Source organism: Notechis scutatus, chromosome 3 (assembly GCF_049901735.1).
Source record: "Notechis scutatus isolate UNSWTSFEM ecotype Mainland chromosome 3, rNotScu1.2, whole genome shotgun sequence".
Lineage (NCBI taxonomy): Eukaryota > Metazoa > Chordata > Lepidosauria > Squamata > Elapidae > Notechis > Notechis scutatus.
The window spans coordinates 38,904,757-38,919,947 of record NC_142011.1 but is presented as its reverse complement, the minus strand read 5'-3'; the positions used below and the strand labels follow the sequence as shown (position 1 = coordinate 38,919,947).

Below are 15,191 nucleotides of genomic sequence, written 5' to 3'. Positions count from 1 at the left end.
AAATTAACCCTAGATAAGATTTAACTGAATTCATGGGGACTGGACTTAGTTTTTTTGTGGGAACATAATGACGCAAAACTGATGATATGTTTGACCTCACCCACGGGCTTCACGTGGTCACCTCATACAAATTTAATCCCTGTAATAAGTTTGTTGTTTAATGAAAGATGCAAACCTAATCAGTTAGAATTTGTCTGATAAATGATAGTTAAACAAGACATGATTTATATAATGTGCGCACAATGATATTTGCAAATGAAATATTATGAATGAAATGAAATATATAAATACACAATAAAAAGTAGATGAGTCATGTGCATTATTATAGGTAGATAAAGCCTTCAGGAAACACAAAGACATTTGAAATATTCTTAAAAGGTCTAAATGTCATTATTTACATTCATTTCCCAGGACAAAAGTACTGCTCTGCAAAAGGTTTTCTGCATTATTTTTATACTTGTAAATTTGTTGACAATGTGGTCACAAAAAACATTATATAGATACAGTATTGTTTAGTATCTGCTCACTTCTGAATTCCAGTAGTTGCAGGATTCTGGTAATAAAGGAGTTAAGACTCAGTTCTGACTCCTTTTGGAATGGGCCAGCCTCTTCTCTACAACTAGACATCTGGATGTAATAAAATCTAGCAAATGAGATTGTGCTCTCTCTCTCTCCCTTCTTTTACAGAGAAACTGTCAAAACATTCCAATGGTGTGAGGTAGAATCTGGTACAGAAGTCTCTGGCTGGCAAAGCACAAGACAACCAGCACAATCATGGCTCCTCAACATATCTTGCTTCTGCTGGTTATCCTGGTCAGTGCTGTCGATGGGCAACAGCAGTTAATGGAATACATGGAGAGGAGACTGGCGGGCTTAGAGGTGAGCACATAAGATGGCAACTGACACGTTCGTCTCTCAGCACACAGCATGAGGTCTACAGTTGTATAGATTTATAGAATGGTTTGAACTGCTAGCTGAGAAAAAAACCATCCTCTCTCAAGCAGAAATTCACTTTAAGCTCAATTTGAAAGAAGATGTGTTCATGATAGTAGATAATGGTATGGAATCTTGAATGAATGTGAAAATTTCAGGCTGCTTAGTTTATATTTGTAATGAGAGGTATGCAACATATTCTGACAACAAAAGTTTTCCCCAGATTATAAAGTCTTGTTCCATATTTTAAAATGCTACAGTTATTTGGAAGGCCAGGAGCATCTTGTTTAAACATAATAAGTCTGACAGCACATCAGCCACAACTTCCTGAATGTTTTACCCAGCTATTCTAAGGATTACTAGCTGGATGCATGCTACTGACTGAGAGACAGAACTATGAATAAGAGTTCTAAAGTCTAGATTGCAACTTGGTACTTTCAACTTTCAAAAGTAAAACTAAATTGCAGACCATCTTAACAATGAAAGTACAAGTATGTAGGATGCCTAAAAATCCAGAAGGTAGATGAAAATATCTCAGAATTAGCTGATATTTTAACATGACAGGCTTTTAAAATCAAGATTTTCAATATTTAATCTATAATAACAAAGGCTCTGTAATATGTCAAATCAAATCTAACCTGATTTTTACAGAGTGAACGCTGTCTCAGTTTGAGTTTGAGTTAATTTTTTATCCAGTTATGATCTTTTCTGCAATTATCTGGATGTAGCATGCTTGCTAAAGAGTTTCCTCTACATTCCCCTTAAAGCTTCGAATTCCCTTTGTACCACCAGGAACGCATTTCCCAGTGGCATGATCAGAGCAGCCGTTATTCCACTGAACTGAGAGATTTCAAGAATAAGGTTGTGTCCATGTTGGAGACAGTAGAAAAAGATAAGGAAATACTCCGTGCAGAGGTGGAAAATACTGCAATACGGGTGGACCGACTGGAGCGAGAGGTGGACTATCTTGAGACCCAAAATCCTGCTCCACCCTGTGTAGAAGTAGATGATAAGCTAACAGAAAATCAGGCTTCTACTGGCAAGAAGCGCAAGAATGAGAAATATGACAAACTGACAGGTAAGCAGAATTCCCCAGGTCATGTGCCCGCACTAGAAGCCAGTGCTAACGATCCTCCCACGTCTTTTCATATGCTTCCCAAACCTTACTATCAGCTATTAAGATATATTTGGCAGTGTTCATCTGTTGGCTAAAGCTGTAATGTGAGTTGTTTGGTTTGGATTAGCATGTTGTGTTAATCCAGCCATTTTGGTGTGTAAACTATGGTTTATGGATTAATGTAATGTGTAAATTGAGCCAATTATTCATGAAACCATAGCTCAGAAAGCCTCAGCTTAGTGATAAATGTCAACCTAGCCCCACTAAATAAAGTAATATTAAGATAGGCATTTGTAAATGTTTACCATCATGTGGGGATTAGATAGATATTCAGTTGAACTCTGTTTCATATCTTACAAGTCAAAATTCTGCCAGAGGGAAGAAGGCTTTCAATATTCTGAAAACAATTCTCCTACCAGAATATAACAAATGTCCATTTAAAAAAGAAATTTTGTTGCTGTAGAGAGCTGGCAGCTTTATGTTGGTCGTTGTTAAAGAAATCAAGACAGCAGCCTGTTACTAAATAATAATAAATACAGTGGAAAAAGGGCATAACCTTAAATTATTTTAATGGTCAACATGCAAAGCTCACAAAATGATATCGCTAGTATACAGCAGAAGCTATAATTTATGATGTCTTCGCCAATGGGAGTTGTTGCATTTCTCCTTCACTTAGCACAACGGCCTAAGTGGATGGATAGTTTTGGAAGACAGGAGGGGGTTAATATTTTATTCCCTACAACAGAAAGAACATTTACATTTTATAAGAAAAGATTTTGTTTCCTTCCTAGCATTTTCCTGTAAGTGCAGGGTCCAGGGTTTTTTTTTAAATCAACATAGGTTTTCTCCAGTATCATCTTCCAGTGGTGCAACCATTACCACTATAATCAGGCTATCCTCTTTTTTCTCCCTTCAATCATTCCCAGAATTGTAGACTTAAGAAAGTAGATCTTTGTCCAAAATACAATAATTTGCGTCTGGTCATTTGTGCCTCAAGAGAGAACTTTGCATTAATTTGTTCTGTGATCCATTTGTTTCTTGGCTATTCACAATACTCATCGTCAACACCAAAGTTCAAAAGCATGAATAGTCTCCTATCTTGATAACTTTTGCTTCCACAGAGTATCACAGTGAAAACCATTGTCTACATAATCCTGACCTTTGTGAGTATAGATACAATATCATCATCATCAACCCCATAATCACTTGTGGGGTGGAGTCTGGGCAGCTGAATGGAGCTGAGTGTTTATTGGCTGGATACCCTTCCTGTCGCCAATGCAGAGCTATATTGAGCAGATATATTCTGATCATGCCCAGAGAGACAAATATCTGCCTGTACCCAGGATTGAACTCACAGCCTCCTGTGAGGCGAGAGCTCCACCTTTAGGCCACCACACCACTACATACAATCATACAATATGATATCTGAATATATTTTCCAAGGCCTTCATTGCTATCCTACCAAGTGCTGATCTGAGATGTATTTTTGACTGTTTGATCCTTCATTGTTGATTGATCCTAAAAGACAGAGACAATCCATCACTTCAATAGTTATTTATTTATAACAGGTATAAACAATTACTTGATAATCAAGTAATCAAATTTATTGCAGTCTTCAGACAGAGCTTCAGTTATCCTGAGCCAATTATCAATTATAAGGCTGGTTGCTGTACCTCTTGTCATTAATTTGGCCTTTTTTTGTATTTAATCTTAGCTTCCTTTTCTCCCTGTACTCCCTATTTTTTATCATAAAGTTTCCAAATTATTTGCATTTTCAGCTATCAAAGCAGTGTCATCAGCATAGTAAGATTATTGATTTTCCCCCCTCCAATTTTAAAGTCATGCTCATCTTCCATCAGTCAAGCCCCCCTGCCACTGTCTCTCTGTCTTTGTATCTCTCTGTCTCTCTGTCTCTGTCTCTCTGTCTCTCTCTGTCTCTCTCTCTCTCTCTGTCTCTCTCTCTCTCTCTCACACACACACACACACACACACACACACACACACACACACACACACACACACAGTAGGTTGAATAAATAAGGACATAATACCCAGCCTTGTCTCATTCTGCCAGCCTGGAGCTAGTCTGTTTCACCATGATCCATCCAGACTATAACAGGTAGTCCTCAATGCACATCAGCAATTGGGACCAGAATTTGTGTTCCTAGATGAGGGATAAAGCACAATTGCATTGCTTTGTAATGGCGATCCCTGAAATCCTGGTTAACTGAATTCTATTGTCATTACATAAGATAACTTTCTGCCAGCTTTCCATAACCAAAATTATGGGCAATCTGGCTGGAAGTTCCAAGTCCCAAGCCTGCAGGCAAGTAGGTGGAGGAGATAGCAAGGCTGTGCTTGGGGAAGGTCGGGGACAGTCCATAAGAAGTGAGATGCAGCAAAGGGAGGGTGTGCAAAAGTGCACGAGGATGCAAGGGAAGGTTAGAAAGGTGAATAAAGATGCAAATGGGTTCATGAGAGGCATGCATAGGTTAGTAAGGGTTCCTAGAGGTGTGATGCAAGTCAAGAAGGGTGAGTAAGAGTGCCCAAATGGCTGCCATGGTGTATGTACAGAAGGGCTGGAGGAGGGTGCTCAGGTAGGGGAGATTTACCCCAGAAACTTGTGACATTCCCTGCTGATTTCCCCATTGACTTTCTGGGGAAATTGGCAGGGAAAGTTATAAATGGTGAACATGTGATCATGGAACAGTTGGCCCTTGGTTATGGCGACCACATGATTGCAGCGATTCTGGGATGGCCAGACTTTAATGACTGGTTTTAAGCTCCATTGTTTCAGTTCTGCAATAAGTTCAAAGCGTTTCTGAATAATGGTCATCAATGAAGGATTAGCAATATAGGCTATTAGTAAGGAGAATGAGGTATTCTGAGATCCCTATTTCCCTGAGCATATTCCCACCACAGTCAAAGGTTTTTCTATCACAAAAGAAGCACAATTTGATTCCTTTTTATGTGCTTTAGCTTCTCAATTATCAGTGTCCATCAGCAATAATGTATCTTGTTTCTTGGCCATTTCTAAAGCCAATTTGAACATCTCTTTTTCCAATCTCCTTTTCCATGACATTATTTTGCTACCATGTGAAATTAAAGACATTGTATGACAATTTGAACATCCTTGAATTTCCTTTATTTAGTATTGGTAGGTAGAATGACCACTTCCAATTTGTTTGCCATTATTTCATTCTCCAGATTTAATGGCATAGTTTGGTTAGAACCTTTATTGATTCTTCTTCTGTTGTTTGCTATATTTTCACAGATATTCCACCAATTATTTTAGCCTTCTGATTTGATAATGATTAGGAATACTGATCCTTCATCTTCTTTGTACTAGAAGTTCTTGTAAATAAGAAATATCCTCTAAAATTGTCTCCAACAAGCAACCTATTTTGCTGGCATGTTCTTTTGATTTCAGATTGAACTTGATAATAAACCTGGTTAATATCCTCTTTTTCTGAATCTGTTGGGGCATAAATTTGGATAATCATCATACTGAAATATTGTCTTCAATATCTAATTGACAATATTCAGTCATTGATTGCACTGTACCCAATAATTATTTTGGAGACATTCTTCATAACTATGAAACTAATACCATTTTTTATGTGTGATGTATATTCTTCAATTTATTGATGTCTAAATTGTCAATCTGTAGTAATTTCCTTTTCACATCATCTTTCACTGTGCTGAGATTTCCCCTGTTCATATTTCTTATGTTATGTGTTCCCACTGTAATTCTATTGTGGTAGCTTCAAACTTCTTTTCCTGCATGACAACAGCCTAGCAAAATCTCTTGAAGGCTTTAATTTACCTGTGTCATAAACACAATAGTACTCCAAAAGATCCTCAAATGTTCCTCAGTAGCATAGAAGCATAGACTCTTAGGGCTGGAAGGGACCTTGGAGGTCTTCTAGTCCAACCCCCTGCTTAGGCAGAAAACCCCACACCACTTCAGACAAATGGTTATCCAACATCTTCTTAAAGAATTCCACAATTTCTGGAGGCAAGTTGTTACACTGATTAAATGTTCTAACCAGGGGGGGTATTCAGCAGGTTCTGACCAGTTCTGGAGAACCGGTAGCGGAAATTTTGAGTAGTTTGGAGAACTGGCAAATACCACCTCTGACTGGAGATTTTACAGCATCCCTCCCCTGCCACGTCCACCAAGCCATGCCCACATGGTAGTAAAAAAAATTGAATCCCACCACTGTCAGGAAATTTCTCCTTAGTTCTAAGTTGCTTCTCTCCTTGATTAATTTCCACCCATTGCTTCTTGACCTGCCCTCAGGTGTTTATTGTACAATTGTCTTGATAATGTCCAGCAATGAAGTATCCACAGCCTGTGGATTCTAATCTTCATTGCCTATCTTTTTTTTTTTTTTTTTTGCACAGACTGTCCAGTACAGAAGCCCAGTTTTACCCTAAGTATGTTCAGGTAATCTGTGTAAGGTAGAATTTCATATGGTACACTTTTTAAGTTAACTTAGTTCTTTGCTATATCTCATCAGTTACAAGGTACATGATTTTGGATCAGAAATGGGCAAAGTATTTGCACGAATGCATATTTTAACATACAAAATAAATGAATATAAGATGCTGGTTTTTTCACAGTATCGTCATATATTGTGGAGGGAGATCAGTAGTTTTATTATCAGTAAAGCAGTTGGTATAAATAATGTGTGGTATATAAAATATAAATAATCTCAGAAATCTGTAAAATATAAGCCACCTGTTTCTGAACACAACATGGAATGTTTTATGTTCTTACATCTGTTGATATTATGCTTCAGTATGGATGTGAGATTAGTATATATTAAGCATGCTATAATTATTCTTTATAGACTGCAGTGATACTATATCCCAAGTCAAAGCCATGAAGATATTAAAGAGGTTTGGCAGCACTGCTGGACTTTGGACCAAAGACCCCCTCAGTAATTCAGAGAAGATCTATGTGTTTGATGGCACCAGCAATGACACTGTCTATGTTTTTCCAAGGACGAGAGAATTCACGCTCTTTTCTGCTACCCGAAAGGCTGCACGCATCAAGTTGCCCTATCCATGGGTTGGCACAGGACATTTGGTATATGGAGGGTATCTTTATTATATTCGACGACATGGCACATTTCAGGTCATCAAGTTTAGTTTGACCAACAAAACGATTGTTGATAGTTCTGTCTTCCCAGCTGAGGAGCAGATCCCCGTCTTTGGTCTTGCATCCTACAACTACATTGATTTGGGGGCCGATGAGGAAGGCATCTGGGCTATTTATGCCACGCAAGAAAATGAGAAAAATATAGCACTGGCCAAACTAGATCCTACATCTCTAGACATTGAGCAAATGTGGGACACACCATGTCCTCGGGAGAATGCAGAGAGTGCTTTTGTTATCTGTGGAGCTCTCTATGTAGTATACAATACCCGGTTGCCCAGTCGGTCCCGTATTCAATGTACCTTTGATGTCAGTGGCTCAATGGCATCTGAAGATGCTGCCCAAGTCTATTTCCCAAAACGATACGGTTCTCACTCCAGTATGAAGTACAACCCCAAAGAGAGGCAGATCTATGCTTGGGATGATGGCTATCAGATCATTTACCGTATGGAGATGAAGAAGAAGAGTGAAGTCTGAAAAAGGCCTTTGTCTCTGGCAAAAGAGAATCTGAAACATATCTCAGTGCCACAAGTTATGACTCAGATACATGCCATACATGCCAAGTGGTGCATAGCATAGGAAGGCAGGCAGCAGCCATAATGAGGACTGATTAGACTGAACTTTTAAAAGGAAACGCCTTTCTGATATATTAAATGCTTTTAAACAGATATTGTCAGCATTTTTATTGGTGCCTGTCAATTTCCATTTGTTTTTCAAATTAGATTTTTTTAAAAAAAATAAATAAATTTTATGATGGAAAAACTTTTGTTCCATTCAAAAGCATGAAGAAAAGTTGAGTGCATCTAATTTCTTAATTTACAGGTTCTTCAATAGCTTTAAATCCAAACTGGAATCCTCCACTCTGTAGATCTCTGCTGTAGATCAGCCCTTTTTCAAAAACAGTTTAGAAGAGATTGTGAAATATTTGACTGACATTTCAGACTCCAAGACTCCAGGAGTTTGTAGTGGCTATGAGGGGGGAAAAAACCTTGGTTATTTTAATGGTTAATTTAATGAGACTTCACCTCAAGTGCTGTACTAAATTGGACAGAGCAATTAGAAAGTGCAAGGATGGGGTTTGGAGACGAATGGTTATGCTGTATGTCATTCCTTCTACCCCACTGTGATGCTTTTAAATGCTGAATGAGTTTAGATCAGTGTCAAAACTAGTGTAAATTTATTTTCCCTGTTGCTTACAATTTGATTTTAAAAACTTCAATTATCAGAATGGCCTATTACTGGAATATTTGAAGTAGGGCTAAATATTCTATCTCTCATTTGCTGGTCTAGACATTTAGCGTGACTCACATCACAGCTATTATCTGAAAAAAAGCTGAATTTTCCCATAATCAATTTTCTTTTTTCTTCAGCTTTTATATCTAGCTATTTTTTGGTGCTGAACATCAGAGAGAATTTAATGCATTTTGAGTCCTTTGTGCTTTGGAATTTCTAGTTGATAATTCTTTATACTGGAGGCTTTGCTTGGGCGAGGTGGGTGCATGTGTCTCTGTCTCTGTCTCTGTCTCTGTCTCTCTCTCTCTCTCTCTCTCTGTGTGTGTGTGTGTATGCTTGATTGGTATTTATTGTTTATGTGCAAATTAATTAGAAATCATGATAAATTTATACAGAGAGTATATTTATAGAGACAGTATATTTCTCCATATGCATAAACAAGTAGAGTAAAGGCCACATGGCACAGAGAAACAGACATTTATTAGTTGATGAGCATATATGCAAAAAAATCTCTTGATCCCTGTCTGGATGATTTGCAACCAGTCTTCCACCTTCTTTTTTTAAAAGGAAAGATAGTAGAGAAGGTGGCTGCATGTCAACTTCAAAGGTTCCTGGATGAAACGAATTATCAGGACTCCTTCCAAGTCAGGATTCAGGTCCTGTTATGGGGCAGAAACAGCACAGACCACACTTGTAGATGATCTCTGGTGAGTGCAGGATGGGGGTGGTGCATCCTTTCTTGCTCTCCTTGACCTCTCAGTTGCCTTCAGTACCATTGAATATGGTATCCTTTTGGGCTGGCTGCAGGATTTGGGGCTAGGCAGATTACATTGGTTTGGCTTTGGCTTCTTTCTCCAATATTAGTCCTAATCGGTGTTGATAGGGAATGAGAGGCCCATTCCACCCACAGCTACTCTTTTATGGTGTCCTGCAGGGTTTGGTATTTTGTCCAAATTTTTAAACATCTACATGAATCTGTTAGGTGAGATCATCCACCATCATGGGACGAATAACAGAATAACAGAATTGGAAGGGACCTTGGAGGTCTTCTAGTCAACCCCCTTGCTGAAGCAGGAAACCCTAAACCATTCCAGACAAATTGTTTTCCAATCTCTTGTTAAAAACTACACTCTCTGGAGGAAAATCTTTCCAATGATTAATTGTTCTAAATGTAGGAAATTTCTTCTTAGTTCTAGACTGGTTCTCTCCTTGATTCGTTTCTATCCATTGCTTCTTGTCCTGCCTTCAGGTGTTTGGAATAATAGGTTGGCCACCCTTAGATATTGGAACACTGCCATCATATCACATCTAGTCCTTTTTTCATTAAACTAGACATACCCAATTCCTGTAACCATTTCCACATCCTCTTCATGTGCATTTTGCTCCCTTCATCCTACCTACTATGAAATATTAACTGAATTTTTAAATGTATGTTTTTTATTTATTGTTTTAAGATTTTGTATCATATTTTAATTATATGACTCTAAGCCTTCTAAAGTCATCTTGGTGAGATGGGCAGCATAGCAGTTTAATGAGAAATAAAAAAATAAATAAATGTATCAGTTCAGAGCCTGATACTGGAAAGAAAGAAATCGGTTGAAGGGAGAGTTTGTAGCAGGAATACATAAGCAACAGCTGTTTGATGGTAAAGAGCAGCTAGCTGTGTGGTTCAGTGACTGATATCTCCACATAGTCCTGGACCTTTTGTGTGTGTGTGTGTGTGTGTGTGTGTGTGTGTGTGTTTGTGTGCGCGCGCGTGTGTGTATAATATTCCCTTCTGTAATTTTTCAGTAACTCTTTGAGTAACAGCTGAGTAGGTCTGTGGCATACTTTTCAGAACACCACAGAACACCTCATTCATTATGTATATAATCCTTTGCATCAAGATTGAGCAGACTTTGTTTTATAAAAATATACACACGTATATACAAGTGCTCAAAATCCATCTGCTGGCATTAAGGATTTCAATAGCGGCTTAGCAGGACAAATGCAGGTAGTCCTCTACTTACAACCATTTGCTTAGCAACTGTTCAAAGTTATAATGACACTGAAAAACATGATTTACAGCTGGTCCTCACAGTTACAATTGATGCAGCATCGTCATAGTCACATTATCAAAATTTGAGCACTTGGCAATCAGCATGTATTTATAATAGTTGCAGTGTCCCAGGGTCATGTGATCACTGTTTGTGACTTTTCCATCTGGCTTCTGATGGTCAATGGGAAGAGCCAACTTTGCTTAATGGGTCTGTGATTCATATAACAACTAAAATGATTTGCTTAACAGCTGAGGCAGAAAAGATCATAAAATTGTGCATGACTAGAATGGAATGGTAGACAGGTATGCTACCATTAGGGGGCATGCATAAGCGCACCAATGTGCCTACCGTCCCTGTCCTATTGTTTCTTTTATTTTTCTTATATGTATCCATGTATTCACAGTTACTATGTTTATACTTATACCTATTAACTTGTAAGCAATTGACAAATCAAATCAAATCAAATATAAATAAATGCTAATCGGGAATGGAATCAAGATCAGGGTCTCACTAACACATGCACAAAATCCCAAGATAAAATCCTGCATGGAGAATAGAGATCGGTTTGCAAGCTAGAAGAATAGATTCAATGTAACCCAAAAGAAAAAAATATATAGATTTTAGACAAAGTCTCTAGCACGGCTTTTAAAAAAGATTTAAAAGATTTTCTTGGCTGGCTGCCCCATTCCTTTCTCTAAACTGAATGTGGTTCCAATGCAGACTGGAAATTCATGGGAGAGAAATTTATATAACAGCTGGGGACTATTTCAGTGCCAAGCTATTTCCAGCACATGTGGAGAAAAGAGAGAAGCTTGTTGATGTACTCCAGACTCACGTTACCTTGGGAATCTCTTGCAGGGGTCAGAATTGCAGGACAACATTTCCTGAGTCTGCAAGAGAATAACTGTTTCTACTTTACTATTTTAAATCTGGAAAACCTAGATCTGACTGGAGTTTTTTAGGTTATGCAACTCAACTAGCAAATTATAAGTAAACTGTTCTCCACTCTCCTACTTCTACTGTGATTTACTATCTCATTTCCTGACAAAGGTTCCTGTGTGTTTGTTGGCAAAGAACATTAGGAGGCCACATTACACCAAACCAAATTATTTAATCATTTTAAACCATAAAGGTAAAATATGGCTTGGTTAGGGTAATTGTGATTGATACCACAGTGGTATGTAAATTAGGTTAATAATAGATGAGCTCTTGTAATAAAAAAAAGCACAATATGATATACTTACAAATACTGTAGAAGGTTTCCAGACACTCTCATAAGTGGGAAAGCAACTATAAAAAAACCCTTTTGAGCAACTTCACTCTTGGAATAGGGAAAATATTAGAAATAGGCTTCTTGAAAGGGATCTCAATAAAGATGCTACTGCAGGATAGTCATCTACATTTTCATCTTGCTTTCATCATTATAAAAATAATATAAGCCTCGTCTAATATCTGGTTAATATTTATTCATATTTATATAGCACCCAAATTACACACAGGATACCAGGTAACATACAACCTTGCTAAAGTTAAATATTAACTGGTGTTGCACTGAGAAATTCTTTTGTATCCCTTCACTTGTAGACTATGCCTTTTGCATATCTTGAAGGAACACCTTATAAGAGCCTTGTTGAATGGTGTCTCTGTTCTTGTGGTGTTGATCAAGTCTTCTTCTTTTTCTTCCTAGCATGTTCCTGCAAATGCAGGAACTGCTTTTCAGATCATTGAATGCCACTTTGTGCAGTCAGCTGCATCTCCAGGGCGCAGGCCCACAACTTGAATGTGGTGTTGATCAAGTGGAGGACATTATTCACAATGTCTTCCATTGCCTCATTTATGATGAAACCAGGACCAAATTGTCAATGTAGGTGAATGTAAGAACTTGTGCCCTATATCATTGAATTAATCCTTTCAAATGTGTTTTCCATTGTTAGTAGACAAGTGACTACTTTTGCTTTTAAATTATTAATTGTAATCCTGGTTTTATGTTGCTTCAACTTCTAATCCCATATTCTTTATCCTGTCCCATCCTCTTCCTGTCCTAGCCTAGCCTATTGTTATGGCATGTGCTTGCAACAATAATGTTATTTACTTATTGTGAGAATGCTGAAACAGAATATGACAGATTAAAAATATGATATCCTATTCAGATATCATCTATTTCAGCTGGTTTGATAAGATGTACTATAAAATAAGTAAAATAAGATGTACTGTAAAATATCTGAGGGCAGCTTTTGACCCAGATCTCTGGGAGAGACCATGGAGAAAGCAAGCCACTTCTTTTATTGACTGTAACCTTCTTAAGCTGATAATTCTGCTACATGAGAACATCTTTCTACAGATATAAAAAAGGGAATTAATTGCCTTCTGTCCCCTCTTCAAGAGTCAAGTAGGGATGCATTCTGATTCCCCTATTAATTTTTCCACTAATGATATTGTTCTGGTGCATGCCAAACATACATTTATATCTTTCTCAATACAGATGATGACACCACTTTATTCATATCCCAGCTGGCTTCTATAGATGCTTTGGAACAGGAACAGCTTCTGTGTTTGGAAAAATTAGAAACTAGCTATGCTAAAACAAAGATCCTAATGTTCACTAAAAAGTGCTTAGTTGTCTTATAATTGGCAAATCATTGGCAACACTATTGAATTTTCTACCTCTCGAATCATCAAATCTGTGAGTGTTTACAAGAACATAAAAAGGCTCCAACAAAATTAAATTTGCAAGTCACAAAGACATTGTTATGTTTACAGAAATCAAATTATTTAAAACCAAGGTCTTCCGTTGGCTGCTATATGGTGCTCAACTTTATAAATAAAAGGACACTGTTGCTTTGGAAACAGTTTGGTTGAACTTTTTGAAAGCTGTTCTTCTTACCCTTCAATCAACCACAATGGTTTCATTTGGAACTTGGCTGTGTGTGTCTCCCTGTGTCTCCCTGTGTCTCCCTTAAATTCGATCTAAAACAAAAACATCCTGGAGGGAATCCTTGGCGCAACTTACAGTGTTGAATAGTTTATACTTTATTCTTGAAAAAAGCAATCCATTTGGATATGTCTTACTATGGGCTAGTTACCTTATGAAGGTCCGGATAAAGCTCTGGTAGGGATTAAGTGGAATTCTGAATTGTGCTGTCAATAAGTCATATAATCTGTCATGTCCTTCATGCCTTGTTCAGAAGGGCATTCATTTTAGAATGAGGCCCTGCCTTTACTTGTTACTACTGGTAGATCTCACAATATTAGTTGTCAGAATCATCTTTGCATTTGTACTGACAACAAGATCAAGTGTGTATTATATGTGCCATTAGATTGACTTTTATATCACACTTGGCATTATGAACTCACTGAACAGCTTTTTAACAATCATTCTCACCTATCACAATAAGTGATAATAGATTAGTTGCTGCACTGCAATTACATTAAAAAATTGTAAGATTCCTAATTGAAGCTATGGCCATTAGAAACTTGGCTCTATAACAAACTAAATTTAAGTTCTTTCATTTTCATCTCTCATTTCCCCAGTTGTTAACTGCCTTGTTCGAACTCTTTCCACCAATCTATGTAGAGAACTTGTAAATCTTTTGTACAAAACTGTACAAAAGATTTACAAGTTCTCTTACTTAGTTTAATCTGCTTATTATGTTGACTTTTCTCCTTTGGTTAAATACAGGTAGTTGAGCCCAAATTTATGTAGCTAAGTGAAATATTTTTTAAGTGAGTTTGCCCATTTTATGATTCCTCATTAACTTTGCTTGTCAGAAGGTCACAAAAGGGGATGACATGATCCCAGGACACTGCAACAGTCATAAATATGAACTAGTTGCCAAGCATCTGAATTTTGATAATGCGACCATGGTAAGCTGCAATGGTCATAAGTGTGAAAAATGGTCAAAGTCACTTTTTTCAGTGCCATTGTAACTTTGAATAGTCACTAAATGAACTGTTGTAAGTCAAAGACTACTATTGCTTGTATGTGTATTTTCAGATTTCTTTTAATTACTGTAAACTCCATTTTTTCTTCCTGTGGTTTGTGATTATTTACGAAAATAAATAAATAAAATTCTGACTAAATCTAGAAAAAAAAACCTTTCGTAACATTTAAGAGAAATTCATTGAAGAAACCTTTTACCTAGGGAAATGGAATGCTGCTGCTTATTGATGTTTTCAAGACAAAGCTAGACGGTCATCTGTCAGAGATGCTTTAAACAGGATTATGAAGCAGGAATTTAGAGTTATTGGCCCTTTCCCTACTCTTTGCTTTTATGATCTCATAAAAACACTGATCATTATTCAGGGTTTATATATACTTTGATTTGGGAGTGATGGATGCAGAGACGGAGTCATAGATGCAATTTTATGAAATTAGATTCCCATAAGTTAAAGATTAAAGTCCTTGGGGGTATATCTTTATTATAACTGTTATCACTGTTGTCATTGGACTAAAAGATTATGCATTGATGGTAGTTATGCTTCCTCAACATCCTGAGAAAACGTTTGTAAGAAACTTGTGTTTCCTCTTATTTTGTTTCCTCTTATTTTCTTCTAATTTGTTCTCACTTAGCTTTCTTTGTCTTAAATCTTAATTACAGATGGCTCAGAGGTTAAAGATGCTAAATGTATCAGCTGGACGGCCTGAGTTCAAGATCCAAACACTGTGTGACAGGGTGAAATCTCATTACTTGCCCCAGCTGCTGCC

The 15,191-nt window shown here is 37.3% G+C and overlaps 1 protein-coding gene across 1 annotated transcript; it reads left to right on the top strand.

Annotated features, from left to right (window-relative positions):
* The first annotated feature begins 606 nt into the window (after nucleotides 1-606).
* OLFML3 (olfactomedin like 3) lies at nucleotides 607-7,976 on the top strand. Its single transcript, XM_026675138.2, has 3 exons — nucleotides 607-879; nucleotides 1,726-2,011; nucleotides 6,907-7,976. Exons 1-3 carry the CDS (start codon nucleotides 775-777, stop codon nucleotides 7,689-7,691), a joined length of 1,176 nt encoding a protein of 391 aa, XP_026530923.1. The 5' UTR covers nucleotides 607-774; the 3' UTR covers nucleotides 7,692-7,976.
* Nucleotides 7,977-15,191: the final 7,215 nt, after the last annotated feature.

Excerpts from the sequence above, each read along its gene's own strand:
- OLFML3 (XM_026675138.2), top strand. The coding sequence starts at position 775 with ATGGCTCCTCAACATATCTTGCTTCTGCTGGTTATCCTGGTCAGTGCT. Across the intron at positions 880-1,725 it reads GGAGACTGGCGGGCTTAGAG|GAACGCATTTCCCAGTGGCA; the intron begins GTGAGCACATAA and ends TTGTACCACCAG. Across the intron at positions 2,012-6,906 it reads GAAATATGACAAACTGACAG|ACTGCAGTGATACTATATCC; the intron begins GTAAGCAGAATT and ends TATTCTTTATAG.